This window comes from Bombina bombina, chromosome 8, assembly GCF_027579735.1.
Source record: "Bombina bombina isolate aBomBom1 chromosome 8, aBomBom1.pri, whole genome shotgun sequence".
Lineage (NCBI taxonomy): Eukaryota > Metazoa > Chordata > Amphibia > Anura > Bombinatoridae > Bombina > Bombina bombina.
This window is the reverse complement of record NC_069506.1, coordinates 253,934,896-253,960,161: the sequence shown is the minus strand read 5'-3', so window position 1 is coordinate 253,960,161 and position 25,266 is coordinate 253,934,896. Positions and strand designations below refer to the sequence as shown.

Genomic DNA, 25,266 nt, shown 5'->3' with positions numbered 1-25,266 from the left:
CAAGGTTAGGAGGACTAGCAGCGGAAGCTGAAGAAGATTGGGTTTCCTGTGTTAGCCATTCAACTAGGTCCTCCTCAGAAGTTTTTGCATCCCCCCTGGCACCCGGCGTCTGAACAATGTGCATATTTGTAGGGTCTAAAGGAATCACAGCACCACGACCAAATGTATTAGTACTATGACACATAACTTTAATGTGTCATCGTTTTGTATTGAATAAATATGATTTTCACATTGAAAATTACATTTGAATGAGGGTAAATCTGTAATAATAAAACTCATCTTCATGATAAACAACTTATTTCCTTTGAATTATTTTTCTATGTGTATTGAGATTATATATAGCATCCCTGGGCAAAGGTTTCATTTTGAATAGGTAGATATTTTATTTATTTTTATAATATTTTACCAGGAAAGATACATTGAGATTTCTATAGTTTTCAAGTATGTCCTGGGTCCACAAAACATTGCATTGATACAATGGGTACAATAAAATAAAAAACAATAATAATACACGATATATGCACAAAAATTTAACATAGAACCGGTAGGAAATATATAATCAACAATGACAGGTGCATTCTGTTTTGAGATATGTAGAGAGGGATCTCTTAAAGGAAATTAGGCATGGGGAAGGTTTAAAAGTGTGCGGGAGGTCGTTCCATAATTATGGTGCTTGCATATATTTTTATATGCACATACATATTGAAATTTCTATGACAACATGGGTGCAAATATTCCTATACATAGGACCAATAAATGTAGCATATATAATGTTATTTGTACATTGAAACACTCATAATTTTTTTGTGATTTGCAATTTCAATGAGAAACAGGCCTCAAAAAGCTCTTTTTTCCTCCTTTACACCTAGTTGAGCTGGGGGTAATATTTCTCAATGTATCGACAGCCTCCGACAGTGTATTAACGGTTAGCGCTTTCAATGGAAACCTGGTATAATTTATCGATTAACGGCTTCTATTACTTTCTATGGGACGCGAAAATCTTTTCGGCAGCCGAAGTCCGGCAGCCGATATTGAGGTATAACGCGCCATTGGAAACAGTCGTTAAACGCTATTGCTTTCGACAGCATATTTAACGGTTTGCGAGTGCACGCAAACTGAATTACAACTCAATGGAAGCGAGGCCTAAGAGTGGTAAAGTCAAGTATAGATTTTACGAACAAAAAGTAAGGTTTGATCTAATCCTTAAGGCACAGAAATCGACACTACACTTGTTGTATTTACAGTCATGATACACCCAGGACCAAAAATACCAAAAAAAAAAAAAAAAAAAGAAACTTCAGTTATACAATATAACAATGTCAATAGCCAAGAAGTAGTATTTGAGTGAGGTTATGGTATACTATCTAATATCTCTGCTGTATCACTTATAGCATATGTAGTTGGGGTTAAAGTGCGACAAGCCTTATTATCTGGACACATGATCATGATGCCTCAATTTTGTTGTTTCATTAGAGATGGTCCCTAAGTCTCTATAGGAATCATAATAATATTTGTCTATGTAAAGTAGAGCATATCAGGGAGTTAGCATTATAAATTTATTGGGGAAAAGAAAAGAAAGAGATACAGCGGGCAAGAGCCGCTCCGGTTAAGAAAGTAATAGAGGCGTGCAGGACAAGGGAAGAGGAAAGGAGTGTGAGACAAGGGAAGGGGATGGGGGGGGGCGGGAAGGGGAGGGTATAGAGGATGGGGGGGCGGGAAGGGGGGGTATAGGGGAAGGGGGGGGCGGAGACAGTTAGTTTGATTGTCCGGCAGGGCTTCTAGAGTTTCATGCCTTTTGGGTATAAAGGTGGAAGTGTTAAATCTGGGAATCAAAGTACTGTGTGATGTAGCTCCATATGTCTGCATGTGAGATATTTAATTAATTAAGTTCCTATATGCGATGCAGACTCTAGTTAAGAAGCCTGCCACTGCTGCACTAAAGTGTGGGTTAGTGGCCTTTCTGTGTTACTCTGTATATATCAGGAGGTGTATATCTGAATTAATAAAGTTACCTCTATGATAGAAGCCTATGTAGCAAACATAAGAGTAATATTGAAGAGAGACCCATTCTGCAGGGTAATAGTGTCTCCATGTCAGCTAATTTAGGTATTAATGCTTTAGAGACAAAATGTAAACCCTAGACATCATGATATGGTTTCCAAAGTGATAGCTAGGGTTACATTTAACATCCTGTTTACACCTAAGATTCAAAATTTTCATCACTTGAGATATAGCCTTTTAGTATAACAATATAAGTCAGTAAACATGAGAGGGGGAGTGTGAATCAGTTTCAGAATATCAAAACATTACTATCATACATGAACAAGTGGTAAACAAACAGTGCATAGAATCCTAACACAGTTAAATTATAGAGGATAATACAAATCCTTATATAGTGTCCCCACTATAAATAACAGTAGGGCTGTTGCAAGAGCTGGGAACTCTGTACTCAAAGTACTATAACCACAGATAGTCCATCCATGAGGTGTATATATACGCTCCAGTCACTCTCATCAAATATAAGTCCGACCATGCCAGCCACCCGGATCGAAAGGGCCCCGCAGAGAGCCAGTAGGACGCTGCATGACTTCACTCTGCATGAGCTCCGAGGGACCCGACAACTGACAGTCGCTTTTCATCCTCGGCAGTAGAGGAGAAGGTAAGTTATGAGTGTGGGGGCTGCGATATGCAATTGATTGACTCGTTATGGCAGAGTACTCCTGCGGCACTATCCTCGGCTTCTCCGTGCGTCTCCACATATCTTTCTCAGCGCCCATTTTATGGCGACTAGGCGTGTAGGCAGCTCTAATGCGATTAATAGAAGGATTTTTCCCCTCCGGTCCCATTCCGACCGGCCGCCTCGGAACAGGAGCGGAGCACAGGGCTGCAGGTGTGATGAAAAGGTCTGGGTTAGACTCTGGTGTCGAAAGAGGTATAGATTGAGTATCCACGTCAGTAGGCCACTTAAAGAGGATAGATGGGACACTGCTGTTTTCAGCTTTACTCTCGCCATGGGGACAAGAATATCGCACGTTATGGGCCTCTGTTGGTATATCATCCGCCATGCTAGGATCCCCCGCTGAGTCATCTATCGGGTCCTCCGCTTCCAAAGAAAGGCATCGAGCCAGAGAGGCAAACTGCGCTTCCATGCGGAGTTCTAAAGCGGCAAAAGCCATTCTGATCAACGAGTCCATCCTCTCTATTGGGCAAGGAATCCCAAACGTTCCAGACAAGTAAGTATCTAGGGAAAACCAGGGTGTGAGCTCAAACGTATCTTTGCAGCAAGAAGTATCGATCGTGACAGCAGTGATCAAAAGGCTCTCAAACTTTAGGGGATTGTAATGTCCATGCTGCCGTGGCTGTAATGGCGGCTACCCAGCTCTTCTAAAAGTCGTCTCCGTGAGTAGCATAAAAAGCTGGGTCTCCAAGTCAGTAATAACTTCCAGCTAGTGCACCCATATATACTGTGAGGTTTAAGGTCACTTTAGTTGCTGAAAATTTGGTTTTTGCAGGCTTTTAGTGGAGTTTAAACTATTATTTGAGCAGGAGCTCTCAATACCTGCGTCTGCTCAGCTTCATAGTTGGCTCCGCCCCCCCAAAAAAATTTAATTTTTAATTATTAGAATACTGTCACAACAAATATGATTGTTGTAAATATTTTTTAAGTAGGCCTGGCACACAGGCTTGGAAGGCTGTAGAAAAGTGCAATTCAAAGGCACGAGCAAACTGAGGGTTAAGATCATCAACAATAAAGATTTTTTTAATTGTAATTAGTAACTATACTGTGACAAAATATTTGGATTGGTGTAAATAGTTGGCAAGACGGCCTGGCACAAAAGGATGGCAGACAGGAGGGAGATGCCATTCAAGGACTACTCTTATCTCTAATCTTTCTTCAAACCCAAAACGTCTGTTCTCCACTTTCAATACTCTTCTCCGCCCTCCCCCACTTCCTAATACAACTTCTCTGTCAGCCCAAGACTTTGCCAGTCACTTCATTAACAAAATTTACTCCATCAGACATGATATCAGCTCTCAACACAATTCCATTCTCTCCCCCCATCAAATACTCTCACTCAACCACAACCCTCATAACCTGAAACTTAGTTCATTCTCCCCTGTTACTGAGGATGAAGTCTCAGCACTTATATTACGCTCTCACCTCACTACCTGTCCCCTTGACCCTATCCCCTCACAGCTGCTCCTCTCTCTCTCTGCTACCCTTACCCCTATACTAACACACATTTTCAACCTCTCCCTCAGCACTGGTACATTTCCCTCATCGATGAAACATGCGCTGGTCACACCTATCCTCAAAAAACCTTCCCTTGATCCTACCTCCCCATCCAACTACCGCCCAATTTCCCTCCTCCCTCTTGCTTCAAAGCTTCTCGAAAAACTAGTACATGCACGCCTATCCCATTTCCTTACGTTAAACTCCCTTCTTGACCCGCTGCAATCTGGATTTCGTCCCTATCACTCCACAGAGAAAGCTATTGTTAAGGTCACCAATGACCTACTCACAGTGAAATCAAAAGGGCACTTCTCTCTGCTTATCCTCCTTGATCTGTCCGCAGCCTTTGACACTGTCGACCACCCTCTTCTGCTCCAAACCCTCCAATCCTTCGGCATCTGTGACACAGCCCTTTCGTGGCTCTCTTCCTGTCTGTCAAATCATACCTTCAGTGTAGCCTTCTCTGGGGCCTCCTCTGCCCCGTCATCACTTTCTGTCGGAGTACCGCAAGGCTCCGTCCTCGGTCCCCTTCTCTTCTCAATCTATACGTCATCACTAGGTTCCCTAATAAAGTCCCACGGTTTCCAATATCATTTGTATGCCGATGACACCCAAATCTACTTCTCTGCACCAGAACTATCTCCTTCCTTGCTAACCCGTGTCACTAACTGCCTTTCTCACATCTCTTCCTGGATGTCCTCTCACTACCTCAAGCTAAATCTCTCCAAAACTGAGCTCCTCATTTTCCCCCCTTCTTCCAAAATCTCCACCCCCAAAATCTCTATAACTGTCGACAACTCCATCATTACCCCTACCCCGCACGCCCGATGTCTCGGGGTCACATTCGACTCAGATCTTTCCTTCACTCCTCACATTCAGTCATTGGCTAAAGCCTGCCCCTTTCACCTTAAAAACATCTCTAAAATTAGACACTTCCTTACACAAGACACAACTAAGATTTTAATCCACTCTCTCATTCTTTCCCGCCTTGATTACTGCAACTCTGTCCTCTCTGGTCTCCCCACCTGCCGCCTAGCTCCTTTACAATCCATAATGAATGCCTCTGCCAGACTCATCTTCCTTACACGTCGCTCTTCATCTGCTGCGCCTCTCTGCCAATCCCTTCACTGGCTTCCTCTTGCCTCTAGGATCAAACACAAAACTCTCACTCTGACATACAAAGCCCTCAACTGCACTGCTCCCCCCTACATCTCAGACCTTGTCTCCAGATACTCTCCCTCCCGTCCCCTTCGCTCTGCTCATGACCTCCTACTCTCCTCCTCTCTTGTCACCTCATCACACTCCCGTTTACAGGACTTCTCCAGACTGGCTCCCATCTTGTGGAACTCTCTGTCTTGCTCCACAAGACTCTCTTCTAGTTTTAAAAGCTTCAAGACTATACTGTTCAGGGACGCATACAACCTACGCTAACCTTTCCTAATACCAGTTCCTCTCCTCCACTGCAATCCCCTGAACCCCCTTAGCATGTAAGCCTAATAGTCCAGCTGTTTGTGGATCACCTTCTTAAGAGCTAACTACAACAGTGCAACTCTTGGCAGGGCCCTCTACCCTATAATTGTTTTTTTGTACTCCCCCTTTGTTTATAGCGCTGCGGAATCTGTTGGCGCTCTACAAATAACCAATAATAAAAAGGACACTAGGAGACTGATTACTGACAGTCTAAACAGTGATGATTGACAATTTTTGCAATACTGTTAACAGAAATATGATTGCTGACAACAATTGGCTAGGTGGGCCTGGCTCACAGCAGGCTGCAAGGCAGGAGGAAAGTGCTATTCAATGGCACCAGCAAACTGACGATTCAAATCATAGCAAATATTACCAAAAATTTTAATTTTTAATTATTAGAATACTGTCACAACAAATATGATTGGTGTAAATATTTTTTAAGTAGGCCTGGCACACAGGCTTGGAAGGCTGTAGAAAAGTGCAATTCAAAGGCACGAGCAAACTGAGGGTTAAGATCATCAACAATAAAGATTTTTTTAATTGTAATTAGTAACTATACTGTGACAAAAAATTTGGATTGGTGTAAATAGTTGGCAAGACGGCCTGGCACAAAAGGATGGCAGGCAGGAGGGAGATGCAATTCAAGGACACTAGGAGACTGATTACTGACAGTCTAAACAGTGATGATTGACAATTTTTGCAATACTGTTAACAGAAATATGATTGCTGACAACAATTGGCTAGGTGGGCCTGGCTCACAGCAGGCTGCAAGGCAGGAGGAAAGTGCTATTCAATGGCACCAGCAAACTGAGGATTCAAATTACAGCAACTATTACCAAAAAATTTAATTTTTAATTATTAGAATACTGTCACAACAAATATGATTGGTGTAAATATTTTTTAAGTAGGCCTGGCACACAGGCTTGGAAGGCTGTAGAAAAGTGAAATTCAAAGGCACGAGCAAACTGAGGATTAAGATCATCAACAATAAAGATTTTTTTAATTTTAATTAGTAACTATACTGTGACAAAAAAATTTGGATTGGTGTAAATAGTTGGCAAGACGGCCTGGCACAAAAGGATGGCAGGCAGGCAGGAGATGCAATTCAAGGAAACTAGGAGGCTGATTACTGACAGTCTAAACAGTGATGATTGACAATTTTTGCAATACTGTTAACAGAAATATGATTGCTGACAACAATTGGCTAGGTGGGCCTGGCTCACAGGAGGCTGCAAGGCAGGACTAAAGTGCTATTCAATGGCACCAGCAAACTGAGGATTCAAATCACAGCAACTATTACCAAAAATTTTAATTTTTAATTATTAGTATACTGTCACAATAAATATGATTGGTGTAAATATTTTTTAAGTAGGCCTGGCACACAGGCTTGGAAGGCTGTAGAAAAGTGCAATTCAAAGGCACGAGCAAACTGAGGGTTAAGATCATCAACAATAAAGATTTTTTTAATTTTAATTAGTAACTATACTGTGACAAAATTTTGGATTGGTGTAAATAGTTGGCAAGACGGCCTGGCACAAAAGGATGGCAGGCAGGAGGGAGATGCAATTCAAGGACTGGAAGGCTGTAGAAAAGTGCAATTCAAAGGCACGAGCAAACTGAGGGTTAAGATCATCAACAATAAAGATTTTTTTAATTGTAATTAGTAACTATACTGTGACAAAAAATTTGGATTGGTGTAAATAGTTGGCAAGACGGCCTGGCACAAAAGGATGGCAGGCAGGAGGGAGATGCAATTCAAGAACACTAGGAGACTGATTACTGACAGTCTAAACAGTGATGATTGACAATTTTTGCAATACTGTTAACAGAAATATGATTGCTGACAACAATTGGCTAGGTGGGCCTGGCTCACAGCAGGCTGCAAGGCAGGAGGAAAGTGCTATTCAATGGCACCAGCAAACTGAGGATTCAAATCACAGCAACTCTTACCAAAAATTTTAATTTTTAATTATTAGAATACTGTCACAACAAATATGATTGGTGTAAATATTTTTTAAGTAGGCCTGGCACACAGGCTTGGAAGGCTGTAGAAAAGTGCATTTCAAAGGCACGAGCAAACTGAGGATTAAGATCAACACTAAAAAATTTTTTTATTTAAATTAATAACTATACTGTCTGACTGTGACAACAATTATGATTGGTGTAAATAGTTGACTAGACGGCCTGGCACAAAAGGCTGGCAGTGGCAGGCAGGAGGTAAATGAAATTCAATGGCACTAGGAGACTGAATATTTGCAGTCCAAAAAATTATGTTTTTTTTTTTTTTTATTACTGTTACAAGAATTGTGATTGGTGCCACTAATTGGCTACTTGGGCCTGGCAGACAGGCTGGCAGATATGAGTCGTGGATGGTAGGTAGGGCAGCAATTTAACACAGTATACTGTGTAAGTGACAAAAACACAGGACTGATAGAAAATTAAGTTACATTACACTAGCAAAATATTTTAAAATTTTAGATTTTAATATTAAAATTATGTTAAGAAGTGCAATGCACATATGACTCTATGAGTGGTCGCACTGGCTGGCTGCTACGTAGGGCAGCAATTATAACAGCAGTATGCTGTGTAAGTCAGATAGACAGTTAGACACAGGCCTGATAGAAAATACAATTAGATTACACTAGCATAATGATTTAAAGACTTTTTTTTGGAAATTTTAAGAAAAAGGTTAAGCACATACATATGAGTCGTGGTAACCTTTTCTTAATGATATTACAAATGGCATCATATTGGTTACTGAATTTAGTTATAAAATTGACACCAATATTAACCTGGGTCCCACCCCTATTTCTGGGCTTTTGTTTATCTTTAAGCAAATTGCCTCTATCGAAACCAGAAACTAAATTGGCAATTTTAATTAATTCTTCTGAATTGTAACCTCTATCAACCAGACGTGTAGTTAATTCATTGGCATGTTTCCAATAACTGTCCAATGAACTACAATTATGCATTAACCTGATACACCAGAGGTGGAGACAGGTACAAGGCTCTAAGTAAGAGAGAAATCTATTGGATTTATACTTTAAAAACTGGTTCCACACTAGGGATTAATAAAATAAGTGATATTAAACTGTTCATTGATGCTTAAATTTTAAATTCATGTTCCAATTATTAGTGTATGTACAACATGAGTTTTTATTATAACCTTGAGAACTAGCGGTATGAATATAAGTAATGTGATGCTATATGTTAACACACTGGAACATCTCCATTTGACACTACTCATATGGTTTTTGTATTAGTATCAAATAAATAAATATATATTTTAGTTTGTTGATATATAACTATATTCCTAGATCGATCACAGTGCAATGTTTCTATGTATAGTTGTTGCATTGTAACATATTCCTGCGTTTGCCGTAACAGAGTATTGCTTGCATTTGACTTTTATATTGTTTTGGCCAGTTCTATGTGGGAGTCTGTTAGTTAAATGCAATAACAGTTACATAGTTTGTTTGTCAAAGGGTTCCGATATTCTGTACTTTGATTTAATTACTCATTTTAGAATTAGTGTTCTGCTTAGTTTTAATGATCTTTTGTATATGTATGTTGTTCAGAAAGAATTTGTATTATCTTTAGAGATAGTTAAAACTATAATGTTTATAGAGTGTTGAGTCGTAGGTGAGATCTCTGTATGCTGATTGGCTACTCACCTTTGTTACCTGTGATTTAACAAATGTCTGTAACACTTTTTTTCCCAGCTCTGATGAACCGCTTGTGAAGCGGGAAACGCGTCAGCGGGGTCTGTTTGCTGTGCCTGCTATGACCTGTACGTTTTGATATGTAAAAAATACTATTTTACCTGCAAATCTCTCCCGGTCCTTCTTTACACCACTGTTGCGGAATTTGGATTTTATTTTTAGATTAGGGACTTTGGGCACAATAAAATAGCTAAATGCCCTTTTAAGGGTAATGCCCATCCAAATGCCCTTTTCAGGGCAATGGGGAGCTTAGGTTTATTTAGATAGGATTTTATTCGGGGGGTTTGGTTGTGTGGCTGGTGGGTTTTACTGTTGGGGGGTTGCTTGTATTTTTTTTTACAGGTAAAAGAGCTGATTTCTTTGGGGCAATGACCCGCAAAAGGCCCTTTTAAGGGCTATTGGCAGTTTCGTGTAGGCTAGTTTTTATTTATTTTGGGGGGGCTTTTTATTTTGATAGGGCTATTAGATTAGGTGTAATTTTTTATTTTGTGTAATTTAGTGTTTATTTATTGTAATTTAGTTAATTGTATTTAATTAATGTAATTTATTTAATTTTATTGTAATGTTAGGTGTTAGTGTAATTCAGGTTAGGTTTTATTTTACAGGTAAATTTGTATTTATTTTAACTAGGTAGTTAGTAAATAGTTAATAACTATTTACTAACTAGTCTACCTAGTTAAAATAAATACAAACTTAGCTGTGAAATAAAAATAAAACCTACGATAGCTATAATGTAACTATTAGTTATATTGTAGCAAGCTTAGGGTTTATTTTACAAGTAAGTATTTAGTTTTAAATAGGAATTATTTAGGTAATGATAGTAATTTTTATTTAGATTTATTTTAATTATATTAAAGTTAGGGGTGTTAGGGTTAGACTTAGGGTTAGGTTTAAGGGTTAATATATTTATTTAGTGTTAGTGATGTGGGAGGCCAGAGGTTTAGGGGTTAATAACTTTAGTATAGTGGTGGCGGCGATGTTGGGGGAGGTAGATTAGGGGTCAATAAATTTATGTAGGTGTTGGTGATATTGGGGGCGGCAGATTAGGGTTGTTTAGACTCAGGGTTTATGTTAGGGTTTTAGGTGTAAACATACATTTTGTTATTTTGTTTCAACATAGACATCAATGGGGCTGCGTTATGGAGCTTTACTCTCCGTTATTGTAGGTGTTAGGCTTTTTTTTAGCCGGCTCACCATTGATGTCTATGGGAAATCGTGCACAAGCACGTAACAGCAGCTCAAAGCAGCACTCGTATTTGTGTGCGGTATGGAGCTCAATGCAGCCATATCAGCAGATGTTTCCTCATTGTATACTACTATACAACATGTGAAGGGGATCACAGCAATTTAATTTTTCTTGGAACAACATACCGATTTTACATCTCCTACTAAGATCTTTATACTGAGGGCCACAGAATATCTATTGAGTCACAATTTTTTCCTGTTTCAAAACAGCTTCTATCTCCAGAGATGTGGAACAGCCATGGGGGCAAAATTTGCCCCCTCCTATGCCAACCTTTACATGGGTTGGTGGGAGCTGTCCCATATCTTTGGAGATAGAAATCCTTATAGAGATAAGATCATACAGTTTTACAGATATATTGATGATCTGCTATTTGTGTTTGAGGGAGATGTAAATCAGGCGGCAGATTTTTGTAAGTATCTCAATGATAACAATTGTGATCTAAGATTTACCAGTGAGCAAAGTAATAAACAGATTAATTTTCTTGACATCACATTAACAAGTACTGACAATCACACTATTGAGCCTACTATATATAGAAAACTGACAGCTGGGAACACAATTCTCAAATACAATTCATGTCATCCAAGACATGTTGTTAAGGGTATTCCCAAAGGCGAATATACCAGAATAAAGAGAAATTGTACAAATGAGGCTGAATATCAGATTAAATCACCAGAAGCAACAAAAAGATTTCTGGATAGAGGTTACACTGAGAACATTTTGAATGAAGCAAAACAAAGTGTAGATCAAACTCCAAGACAAGATTTGCTTAAATACAAAAATAAACAGAAAGGAGTATTAAATCATTAAAAAATCAAATCATCACCACATACAGTTTAGAATACAATAAAGTATGTAACATCATTAAAGATTCAATACCTATTCTTTATTCTGATCCAACTTTGAAAGAGATTATGAAAGATGGATGTGACTTTGGCCTCTAGTTAACAATGTCTGTCGGACCTGATCCGACAGTGCGGATCAGGTTCGACAGACATCGCTGAATACGGCAAGCAATACGCTCGCCGTATTCAGCATTGCACCAGCAGCTCACAAGAGCTGTTGGTGCAACGCCGCCCCCTGCAGACTCGCGCCAGCAGGGGAGTGTCAATCAACCCGATCGTACTCGATCGGGTTGATTTCCGGCGATGTCTGTCCGCCTGCTCGGAGCAGGCGGACAGGTTATGGAGAAGCGGTCTTTGTGACCGCTGCTTCATAAATGTTGTTTCTGGCGAGCCTGCAGGCTCGCCAGAAACACGGGGCATCAAGCTCCATTCGGAGCTTGATATATATGCCCCTTTGTATCAAAACGTGGTAAAACCTTTGCTAATTTCCTTTCTCCCTCAGATTTAAAAGCCAAGAAAACAACATGTTGGCTACAACAGAGGAAAGGTTTTTATAAGTGTAGGTGCCCGATATGCACCACATGTAATTTTGTTAAGGAGGGAGAGGAATTTACATTCACAGTTACTAATAAGAATTATAAAATCTATCACTACATTAACTGTTCAACCACACATGTGGTCTATTTCCTTACATGCAAAATCTGTTACAAACAGTATACAGGGAAAACTAAGAGACCCTTGAAAGAGAGATTTCTGGAGCACTTACGCTCAATAGAAGATGAATACTCAGATACACCAGTATCTAGACACTTCAAAACATTACACAATTCAGATACATCAGCTATTACTATCCAGGGGATACATTTTGTTCCCCTTTGGAGAAGGGGGGGAGACAGGGAGATGACCCTTGATAAAAGGGAAGTTCTTTGGATGTTTAATCTTCAAACTACTTATCCTTTGGGTCTAAACATGAGAAGGGACCTAGATTTGTTTGCCAACTAGTGAGCATTTCTAGTATCTTTCTGTCTTAGATATGCCTTAATATGAGAAGGGACTTGTCAAGGTTTGTCTATTAAAGAGCAATAATATCTCAAAATATATTTTTAACCATAATTTTTCATTAATTAGACATTATAATATTTAATACTTGAAAAAGGTTTCTTGTCATAGGCTCTTGTGTATTATACTTATCCCTTAGGTCTAAATATGAGAAGGGGCCAAGGTTAGTTTGCTAAAGAGTAAGCAAAACGAGTATCTTTCTGTCCGGGTTACATTGTATTCCTCTAAAGAATACATACATAGAGTTTTTTCAAATGTATAAGGTATCTTTCTTCATGTACAATGTATATCTATAATTAAACTTGTGATTGTTTCTCTATGAACTATACTCTCTAATAAGTATTGACAATATTATGTATTGATATCCTAAAATATATGTCTACCTACAATCTGTCATTAATTAGGCATTACAATATTTAACATATAGAAAAGGTTTCTTGTCATAGGCTCACTTACATATATACAAATTACAGGTTGTTTAAATTTGTTATGTCTCTTTAAGATTATTAGCTATAAATGGAGAGCTGAACAGGGGCACAAACTAGCAGTGACCAAGTGCGCAAGTGCAAGAAACGTTTGCTGTTTGCACCTGTTCTCACACCTGTTTTTTGCACATTTCTGTGCTGACCACTTTTTATCCTGTATGCTTTTAAGAATCTTGGAATAAATTTTTGAATTTTATATATCTGGGCTTGGAGCGCTATTTTCTTTTCCCACCTTTTGGATATACATTTGTTATGGTTGCGTTTGCAGACGCACTGGGAAGAGCAGTTGCCGCCTAAGAGTATTATTTGGGAAAATACACATATTAGGGACACGGTCCCCATACCCTCTCTCTACCTGTGCCTACAAAGGATTATTAACTCGCTACCTAAAGACCCCAGGAGCGCTCCATTGAGCAGGTTCGTGTGACAATCAATGCAGCCATATTGCTGGGTTTTTGCAAACCTGTATTAGCAGCACTATTAAAGGTGAGCGGTGGCAATAACTTGCAAGTTATTACCGAGCCACTCATAAAGCAAAACTCGTAATCTGGCCGTAAGTACAGTAACCTAACAACCCCTAACCTAACAACCCCTAACCTAACACCCCATTAAATAAACCCAAATTACCTAAACTAATACATTCTAAAGTTACAAAAAATAAAAAAAGGCTAACATTACAGAAAATAAAAAATGAAATTACCAAATTTAGCAAAATTAAACCTAATCCCTATGAAAATAAAAAAAGACCCCCAAAATAAAAACACCCCCTACTCTAAGAATAAACTACCAGTAGCCCTTAAAAGGGCTTTTTGCAGGGCATTGCCCCAAAATAGTCAGCTCTTTTACAAAAAATATACAAAGTCCCACCTAACATTAAACCCCCCACCCCCCAAAATAAAAGAACCTAACACTAAAAAACCTAAACTATCCATTGCCCTGAAAAGGGCATTTGTTTGGGCATTACCCATACAAGGGCATTTAGCTCTTTTACTGCCCATCTCTAATCTATATAAAACAACCCCCCCCCCAAAAAAAACTTAAAAAATCCTAAATTTAACCCCCAGGTTGGTACTCACGGTTCCTGAATTATGGTGGAGAAGGTCCTGTTCCAGGCGGTGAAGTCTTCTTCCAAGTGCAACCTCTTCTTCTTCCAGGAACATCCTGTGTGGAGTGGAGCTGAAGACTGAAGACCACGGGGCTGAAGACCGGCGACCCTGGAACTGCAGACCGTCGACCGCAGAGCCATGGAGCTTGGAGGATTCTCTTCATACGATCTCCGCCGTACACTGAATAGTGAATTCAAGGTACGCGATTAAAGATGGCGTCCCTTGAATTCCTATTGGCTGATTTGAATCTTCCAATTCAAATCATCCAATAGGATGAGAGCTACTCAAATCCTATTGGCTGTTCAAATCAGCCAATAGGATGAGAGCAAGTGGAATTCTATTGGCTATTCAAATTAGCCAATAGAATTTCACTTGCTCTCATCCTATTGGCTGATTCAAACAGCCAATAGGATTTGAGTAGCTTTCATCCTATTGGCTGATTTGAATTGGAAGAATCAAATCAGCCAATAGGAATTCATGGGACGCCATCTTTAATCGCGTACCTTGAATTCACTATTCAGTGTATGGAGGAGATTGTACGAAGAAGATCCTCCACGCTCGATGACTCCATGGTCGACGGTCTGCATTTCCAGTGTTGCCGGTCTTCAGCTCCGTGGTCTTCAGCCTTCAGCTCCGCTCCGTGCAGGATGTTCCTGGAAGAAGAAGAGGTTGCGCTTGGAAGAAGACTTCACCGCCTGGAACAGGACCTTCTCCGCCGGACTTCAGGAACCGTGAGTACCAACCTGGGGGTTAGACTTAGGATTTTTTAAGTTTTTTGGGGGGGTTTGTTTTATTTAGATTAGGGATGGGCAGTAAAATAGCTAAATTCCCTTTTAAGGGCAAAGCCCAAACAAATGCCCTTTTCAGGGCAATGGGTAGTTTAGGTTTTTTAGTGTTAGGTTCTTTTATTTTGGGGGGGTGGGGGTGTTTAATGTTAGGTGGGACTTTGTATATTTTATGTAAAAGAGCTGATCTTCTTGGGGCAATGCCCTGCAAAAAGCCCTTTTAAGGGCTACTGGTAGTTTATTCTTAGAGTAGGGGGTGTTTTTATTTTGGGGGTCTTTTTTATTTTCATAGGGATTAGGTTTAATTTTGTTAAATTTGGAAATTTGATTTTTTATTTTCTGTAATGTTAGCCTTTTTTATTTTTTGTAACTTTAGAATGTATTAGTTTAAGTAATGTGGATTTATTTAATGAGGTGTTAGGTTAGGGGTTGTTAGGTTAGGGGGTGTTAGGTTAGGGGGTGTTAGGTTAGGGTACTTAGTTATTTAGATAGTTATTTGCGTTTTGGTTTTTGGCTGTTTAAAGGGTTAATAAGTTAATTAGGTTTATTGCGATGTGGGAGTTTTGCGATTTAGGGGTTAATAGGGTAAATAGGTTTATTGAGATGTGGGGGGTTTGCGGTTTAAGAGTTAATAGGGAAAATTAGGTTTATTGTGATGTAGAGGTTTAGGGGTTGATAGGGAAATTAGGTATATAGCAATGTGGGGGATTAGCTGTTTAGGAGTTAATACTTTGCGTAGGATTTTTTTTTGTTATATTTCGCGTGGGCGGTGTATTTTTTTTTTAAATACTTGATGCGGGCGTTTTTTGATTTTTTTAATACTTGATGTGGGCGGTTAGTTTTTTGTTTTAAATACTTTAATGTGGGCGGTTAGTTGTTGCTTTTGTAATGCTTCGTTTGCCTTTGCTGCATCCACCAGGATGCAGCTTACGGTGTATCCAGGTGGATTCCGAAAATGGCAGGGTGGTGAAAGAATCCTGCATCCAGGTGAATTATTTTGTCCTCGCACTGCCAACATTCCATTGAGGATGCGTGCGCAACTGCCGACGGCGATGGACATTACAAACGCAATTATAGTATAGATTTACTAGACTGTCCCTTTAAGGTGTCATATTTAAAAAGTCAAAACTGGTCTCAGAAAGTTGTTGAAAATCATCTAGAAAATGAATTTTGATCAAGAACTTTTCAGCCCAATGGTAAAAATAGGGCTTTTATTGAGGAGCCAAAAACAAGATTGCAGGACAGGAAATAGCTGAAAATACACTATTGTGATTGCGTCAAATCGTAAAGTGACCTTTTCATCCACAAAAAGAGCTAAAAAGGCCTCAGTCAAATATGACCCCATTATTATTAATAATAAAATAAATAATAGATATATAAATATTTTATATTAAAGGGACACTGAACTCAAATTTTTTCTTTCGTGATTCAGATAGAGCATGCAATTTTAAGCAACTTTCTAATGTACTTCTATTATCACATTTCTTCATTCTCTTGGTATCTTTATTTGAAAAGCAAGAATGTAAGTTTAGATGCCGGTCCATTTTTGGTGAACAATCTGGGTTGTTCTTGCTGATTTATGGATACATTCACCTACCAATAAACAAGTGCTGTCTATGGTTCTGAACCAAAAATTGTCTGGCTCCTTAGCTTAGATGCCTTCTTTGTCAAATAAAGATAGCAAGAGAACTAAGAAAAACTGATAATAGGAGTAAATTAGAAAGTTGCTTAAAATCGCATGCTCTATCTGAATCAAGAAACAAAAAATGTGGGTTCAGTGTCCCGTTAACAAAATAGACAGTATAGCCCCACTAGAAAGCTCCAATATATACAATGCATTTACAGTGCATAAGACATGCAGATACAGTGCTTATACTGTATGTTCACAAATTTCTTACACACATTAGGTGTTGATCACAGCACTTTAGAAAAAATTATCTATTGTTTTCATACAAAAAACCACCATTAAAATCTTTGGATTTTTTTTTTTTTTAGATAAAGCATTTGAATTGTTTTTTTTCTAAAGGATTGTGATCAACCCCATAGCATGTTAGTTCAGAAAAAAATTTAGTATAGAAAATATCAGAAGAAGCAGGTTGTAGTGAGGACTGATGCTTCCGTCTGTGCAGGAGATATCGATTTTTGTTCTCAGAGTGCCAACAACTTTTTCTGTGGTATCACCCACACAGGAATTTGGTGTTGCGCAACCACGTACAACGGTGGTCGAGGATACAGGTTCTGAAAGAAAACAAACATACTTTATTTTATAACTGGAAAATTAATTAGAATTGTGCTGTTTGTATAAGTAAAACAGGAGATATAGCATTAAGTGACCACTGTTACAAAAGACATTTTGCCACAAAATAATGTGATTTAACCCCTTCACCTCTAAGACCCCTTATTTAATTTCTTTTGACAGACTTGCAGTTAAACCAATCAGTGCTGACTCTTAGCTAACTCCACGGGAGTGAGCACAATGTTATCTATATGGCATAAGTGAACTAGCGCTGTCTAGCTGTAAAAAACTGTCAAAATGCACAGAGATAAGAGGCCACCTTCAAGGGATTAGAAATAAGCATATGTGCCTACCTAGCTTTAGCATTCCACAGAGAATACCAAGAGAACAAAGCACATTTGATGCTAATAGTAAACTAGAAATTTTAAAATTGCATGCCCTATCTGAATCATGAAAATTTAATTTTGACTAGACTGTCCCTTTAAATAAGACATATATTTTATATTTAATATGTATAAACATGAGTGTCATATTTTAATATGTTTTACATGTGTTTAATTATACTTCTCTTATAGCCCTAACACTTAACTTTAGTTCTGTGGGACCGATTTATCAATGTCTGGCGGACATGATCGCTGAATGCCGACAGCATACAGTTGTGCAATGCCGCCCCCTGCAGATTCGGGCCGCTAGCAGGGGGTGTCAATCAACCCGATCGTACAAGATCAGACGGATTGCTGTCTGCTGCCTCAGAGGAGGCGTATGCGTTAAGGAGCAGCGGTCTTAAGAAGGCTTGCACGGAAACAGGGCGATTAGGGGCCATTTGGCCCATGTTAAATCGGCCCCCAAGTCTTACTACCTTTTTAATGCAGTTATGTGTTGTGCTTGTGGCCAACACATAACTCACAACTTGTATGAGAGTTGTATGAGAGTAGCCTAGGCTACTTTTTAATGTGACACAATAACAGTAGATCAGTTTTGGCTGATTCTCACACTCACACAAGGGTTTTTAAGCACTCCAAAAAGACCTATTCACCCTATGGAGCCAAAAACTCCAATCACTATAGGTTTTTGGCTCACCTCAACTACTTTTCAAGACTATTTGACTTTTGGCACCTCAAGGCACTTGGTAAGTCCTTGGAAAAGCTTATCTGCCACCTATAAGCCTTTTTTTCACAGCTATTTTTAAACAATCTTATACATTGCACCTATGTTAAACACACTGCAATGGCTACTGGAGCAATTCTACAGGTTTGTTAACATAGGTGGTATTAATTTATTAAAGCTCCTTTCGTCCCTTGACATATGTACAACTAAGTGGAAAGGTGACAACTAAGCGCCAACTATATAACGCAACAGACCTCCAGCTCTAATAAATTGACACCTAGTTGCCAAGGGTGGATTAAATTTTAAGATTGGATATCAGAGCGCCAAACAACGTAGGCAGGGTCTATGGGCAGATAGTCAAATACCAAAGGTAACAATAGGTTGAAATAATATGATTTAATACATAAGATAAAAAAGTTGGTACATTTAAAATTATACAACAATTAGTCATGGATCCATGTTACACTTTAAAATATATATTGAAACACTTGGAACAATTTAAAAATGCTTGTAGAACAATTAATAACAAAAAAAAAATAAAAAAAAAATCTAACAAATAATGTCTATCGCATAAAACTTAAATTCTAATATGTGAATGCTAGGAGCGCTTATGCACACTCTATTTATAAAAACAATGGGTTACAATGCACAGGTGGATAGATTCCAGGTTGCTTGAAAAAGGTGGGTGTGAAATGTAAGTGGCTCCGAATTAGGGTTTTGCCTATGTGTTTATCCAAAATTATGTAAATCCTAACAGGTGGACAAAAAATGTTACAGGAATGTCTAGAACCTGAATTCAAAATATAAGACCTGAGGTTGTGCCTATGTGTTTATCCAAAAAGGGTGTAAATCCTAACAAGTGAAAAAATGTGAGAAAAATATTGCAGGGGTGTGTGAATCTTATTTTCAAAATAAACAATTAATTCAAAATAAAACGATATACAAGTGAATTTTTGACAAATCAACTAATGCATACATAAAGCATAAATAGAACCAAATAAAAACAACAGCACAACTTTAACGTGTGTTCAAATGTGTTTCTGCTTGCAAACTGTGATGTGATGTGAACAAATATCTATTATAAACACTGAATAGTGGCAAAACATTGTGATTGGATTGAAATTGAACACAGGCTCTAAATTGATACCCTAAAATTCGAATCTCAAGACTCCACTGACTTGAGAAAGGTCAGTGGAGACCGAAACCGGTTGACTGGTAAGGAGTATTTTAATTGTGATCACATTAAGAAGCCATCTGCACTATTGTTTGCCTTTCCTTTTTTGGAAGGTAAGGGACAACATTGCAAGTTGGAATTATTTGTTAACTACCGCCCAAGAAGATTTCTACATAATCAGCAGTTGGGATCCATATTGAGATAGACTATAGCAAGATTCTTATTATCCAATTTGAATATTTATTTGGACTTTTAAGCATTTTATGTTATATCATCCGTTTCTTAACCCACTGTTGTTATATGGTCTCTTTTAACCCCTTAAGGACCACAGCACTTTTCCATTTTCTGTCCGTTTGGGACCAAGGCTATTTTTACATTTCTGCAGTGTTTGTGTTTAGCTGTAATTTTCCTCTTACTCATTTACTGAACCCACACATATTATATACCGTTTTTCTCGCCATTAAATGGACTTTCTAAAGATACCATTATTTTCATCATATCTTATAATTTACTATAAAAAAATTATAAAATATTAGGAAAAAATGGAAAAAAACACACTTTTTCTAACTTTGAATCCCAAAATCTGTTACACATCTACAACCACCAAAAAACACCCATGCTAAATAGTTTCTAAATTTTGTCCTGAGTTTAGAAATACCCAATGTTTACATGTTCTTTGTTTTTTTTTGCAAGTTATAGGGAAATAAATACAAGTAGCACTTTGCTATTTCCAAACCACTTTTTTTCAAAATTAGCACTAGTTACATTGGGACACTGATATCTTTCAGGAATACCTGAATATCCCTTGACATGTATATATTTTTTTTTAGAAGACATCCCAAAGTATTGATCTAGGCCCATTTTAGTATATTTCATGCAACCATCTCACTACCAAATGCGATCAAATAAAAAAAATTGTTCACTTTTTCACAAATTGTTTCACAAACTTTAGGTTTCTCACTGAAATTATTTACAAACAACTTGTGCAATTATGGCATAAATGGTTGTAAATGCTTCTCTGGGATCCCCTTTGTCAGAAATAGCAGACATATATGGCTTTGGCATTGCTTTTTGGTATTTAGAAGGCCGCTAAATGCCACTGCGCACCACACGTGTATTATGCCCAGCATTGAAGGGGTTAATTAGGGAGCTTGTAGGGAGCTTGTAGGGTTAATTTTAGCTTTAGTATAATGTAGTAGACAACCCAAAGTATTGATCTAGGTCCATTTTGGTATATTTCATGCCACCATTTCACCGCCAAATGCGAACAAATAAAAAAAAGCGTTACATTTTTCACAATTTTAGATTTCTCACTGAAATTATTTACAAACAGCTTGTGCAATTATGGCATAAATTGTTGTAAAAGCTTCTCTGGGATCCCCTTTGTTCAGAAATAGCAGACATATATGGCTTTGGCTTTGCTTTTTGGTAATTAGAAGGCCGCTAAATGCCACTGCGCACCACACGTGTATAATGCCCAGCATTGAAGGGGTTAATTAGGGAGCTTGTAGGGAGCTTGTAGGGTTAATTTTAGCTTTAGTGTAGGTATCAACCTCCCACATGACACATCACACCCCCTGATCCCTCCCAAACAGCTCTCTTCCCTCCCCCACCCCACAATTGTCCCCGCCATCTTAAGTACTGGCAGTAAGTCTGCCAGTACTAAAATAAGAGTTTTTTGGGGATTTAAAAAAAAAAAATAATAATAATTCTGCTCTGTAGGATCCCCCCCTTAGCCCCCAACCTCCCTGATCCCCCCCAAACAGCTCTCTAAGCCCCCTCTCTGCCTTATTATGCGCCATATTGGGTACTGGCAGCTGTCTGCCAGTACCCAGTTTGAAATCAAATGTTTTTTATCAAATTTTTTATTTTATTATTTTAAAACTACTATTTTCTGTAGTGTAGCTGCCCCCCCTCAACCCCCAACCTCCCACCCTCCCAGATCGTTAAAATGTATAATGTTCCCACCCTCTCTCCCACCAAGTACCACCTTACTTGTTGTTCCATAGTGTAGGGTTCCCACTCCCGCGCGCACACACGTGCACGCGCGCGCACACGCGCGCACTCGATCCCGCCCCCCTTCCCACCGATGGCCACCCACCCGCCTCCCTGGATCAGCTCCCACCCACCAACGAACATAGCCATTGATGGCCGATGCAGAGAGGGCCACAGGGTGGCTCTCTCTGCATCGGACGGCTAAAAAATGTTATAGCAGGATGCCTCAATATCGAGGCATCACTGCTATAACATGAAAGCAGTTGGAAGTGATCAGGATCGCTTCCACTGCTTTTAAAGACCAACGACGTACGGGGTACGTCCTTGGTCATTAACTGCATTTTTTTGCAGGACGTACCCCATACGTCGTTGGTCGTTAAGGGGTTAATTAACATCTCGAGGCTCTTTGAGCAAGTCCCTTATATCTAGCTCAGCAACTCTGAGCCCTTTAGATTTGCATTTTAGGGTATCAATTTAGAGCCTGTGTTCAATTTCAATCCAATCACAAAGTTTTGCCACTGTTCAGTGTTTATAATAGATATTTGTTCACATCACATCACAGTTTGCAAGCAGAAACACATTTGAACACACGTTAAAGTTGTGCTGTTGTTTTTATTTGGTTCTATTTATGCTTTATGTATGCATTAGTTGATTTGTCAAAAATTCACTTGTATATCGTTTTATTTTGAATTCATTGTTTATTTTGAAAATAAGATTCACACACCCCTGCAATATTTTTCTCACATTTTTTCACTTGTTAGGATTTACACCCTTTTTGGATAAACACATAGGCACAACCACAGGTCTTATATTTTGAATTCAGGTTCTAGACATTCCTGTAACATTTTTTGTCCACCTGTTAGGATTTACATAATTTTGGATAAACACATAGGCAAAACCCCAATTCGGAGCCACTTACATTTCACACCCACCGGTTTCAAGCAACCTGGAATCTATCCACCTGTGCATTGTAACCCATTGTTTTTATAAATAGAGTGTGCATATGTACAACTAAGGGCATCTGCAGGAAAACTCACTTCAGGACACGTACTACATCTACAAATGGCCTGATTTCAAATTTAATTTTTCATATTTGATTACATTTCTCACTTGCACTGTTGTGATTGTCACAAACAGTAAAGGCGTTATTAAAATTGTGTTTTTACAGGAGATTGCTTAGTCGTGGCTAAATTTAAAAAGGTTCACGACTGAACATATATTATTGAACTCACTGTCAAAAAATTCTAGTTCCAGATTACAAGTTCAATAATATATGCACTGTTGTGACAGAGTTTGGACATAGCATGCATGGAGGCCCGTCCTCTATAAAAAAGAAGTTCACAATTGCGAGATCTCACTTAAAGGTCTCTTAAAATTATATGAAGCAGCAAGGAAGCATGGTTAAAGTTTACCGTTTAAAAGTGAAAATCCTGTAAAAAAATATATTTTAAATTGCCGAATTATCAAGCTCTGAATGCTCTATAACTTGTCCGCCTGCTCTGAGGCTGCGGACATCAATCCGCCCGATCGTAAACGATCGGGCTGATTGACACCCCCTGCAAGCAACCAAATGCCCGCAAGGGGGCGACATTGTACAAGCAGTTCACAAGAACTGCTTGTGCAATGATAAATGCCGTCAGAGTAAACTGTCGGCATTTATCGATCTGCAGTGGACATGATACGATACACCGTATCATGTACGCTCGCACTTTCATAAATCAGCCCCTTTGTGTACAGTTGGTGCCACAATGGGACTGGGCTTTTAATAAACTAGAAATAAATCTTGTTTAAAACAAATTCCTGAAAGTTCTCAAACGCTGCCCAAACCAGCGACCTAATAGATGGATTTAGATGGATTAGGAATGGTACGAATGAAAACGTATTGCAATAGTTATATATGAAAGTCATGATTATGTGATCTTCTGTAAAAACACAATTTCAATAACACCAGTACTGTTTGTGACAATTACGCCAGTGTGAGTGAGAAATACAATCAGATATGAAAATCCCACCATTTGTAGATGTTGGCCTCCTGAAGTGCCTATAGAAGTATATCCATCCTGCCAAGATATATATGGCATTCATATGGATGCTGAGTGTTGAGGGTGTCTTGTGATGACAATAGGTTAATGTCACACATTTAGGAGTTTTGTACTTGAAGAGTGAACAAAGAGGTTCCATGAACAGAGCTTTGCTATAACCTTGAGTGCGTTGAACATTGCTTTGCTTTATCCTTGAGTATATGCTATTGTAGTGTCAGTTTCAAAGCATGTAGTTAACACTCAAAGTCCATTTCGAGAGCTTTTTGGTTGAAAACCTGTTCATGGCAGTGGGATTTTAACAACCTATATGATATATAATTGTGCTCACTCAATAAACTTGGCCCCAAATTTCGCCAATGCAAAAAATAATTTTTGGCAACTGATAGCCAATAGAATGTGATTGACCGCTTGATAAGCTACTTTACAATCCTCCATGTAACCTCAACAATAAAGCATATCACCCACCCCAGGTACCTTGATTTTGATTTTTTGTACACTGAAACGAGGGCTAGGGTCATCTAGGGACATCATGGGTAATACAAGTCACATTTTGAGAAAGGCTGTATAGCTGAAATGCATAGATATTGAGGATTTATACAAGCCATTTCATATACTTGCTTCAGAGCGCTCTGTCAAGGGAAAACCAAACCGCACTGAACTACTGTACTGTATACTGTATGTATCAGGAACCTGAACATTTTGGCTATAAACACTCTAACTTGGAACCCAGTAATCCGCACTCCGGATTGGTAAGAATACACCACGTGACCCGGAAGTAAGGACGGCAGGGTCTAGAGGAGCAGGATAGAGACCACTGTGCCTGAGGGTAACTGAACCTACAAGGAAGGTTGAAGGTAGCGGAGAAATCATTGAATGAGGATTTTGTATTCCGGGTATGAGTAGCAGTGAGAGTCAGTAACTCTGGATATTGTTCCTGAAAAAAAACATACGGGTAGATTACGAGTTTTGCGTTATGAGGGGTGCGGTACTAACTTGCACTTTATTCTCACTGCTCACTTTCCTACAGCGCTGGTATTACAGATTTTTACAATCCCAGCGTTAACACGCAAGAAGTGAGCGTAGAGCAAAATTGAGCTCCACACTGCACTCCAATACCAGCACTGCTTAAATCAGCGGTGAGCTGGTTGTACATGCTCGTGCACGATTTCCCCATAGACATCAATGGGGAGAGCCGGATGCGAAAAAGTCTAACACCTGCCAAAAAGCAGCGTAAAACTCAAAACTAAAGTTATGTTTACACCTAACACCCTAACATGAACCCCGAGTCGAAACGCCCCTAACCTTACACTTATTAACCCCTAATCTGCCGCCCCAACATCACCGACACCTACATTATACTTATTAACACCTAATCTGCTGCTCCGGAATCGCCGCCATCTACATTATACTTATTAACCCCTAATCTGCTGCCCCCAACATCACTGACACCTACATTATATTTATTAACCCCTAATCTCCCTCCCCTAATGTTGCCACAACCTACCTACATTTATTAACCCCTAATCTGCCACCCCCAATGTCGCCGCAACTATTCTAAATTTATTAACCCCTAAACCTAAGTCTAACCCTAACACCCCCTAACTTAAATATAATTTAAATAAATCTAAATAAAATTCCTATCATTAAATTATTCCTATTTAAAACTAAATACTTACCTGTAAAATAAACCCTAAGCTAGCTACAATATAACTAATAGTTACATTGTATCTAGCTTAAGGTTTATTTTTATTTTGCAGGCA

At 38.9% G+C, this 25,266-nt stretch overlaps 1 protein-coding gene across 1 annotated transcript in view; it reads right to left on the bottom strand.

Annotated features, from left to right (window-relative positions):
- Nucleotides 1-16,131: 16,131 nt before the first annotated feature.
- Nucleotides 16,132-25,266, bottom strand: part of LOC128639097 (phospholipase A2 inhibitor and Ly6/PLAUR domain-containing protein) — a 112,493-nt gene continuing 103,358 nt past the window's right edge. The window contains exon 5 of the mRNA XM_053691249.1: nucleotides 16,132-17,190. Within this exon, the coding sequence (XP_053547224.1) occupies nucleotides 17,003-17,190 (188 nt within the window). The 3' untranslated portion in view covers nucleotides 16,132-17,002. The remainder of the gene's footprint in view (nucleotides 17,191-25,266) is intronic.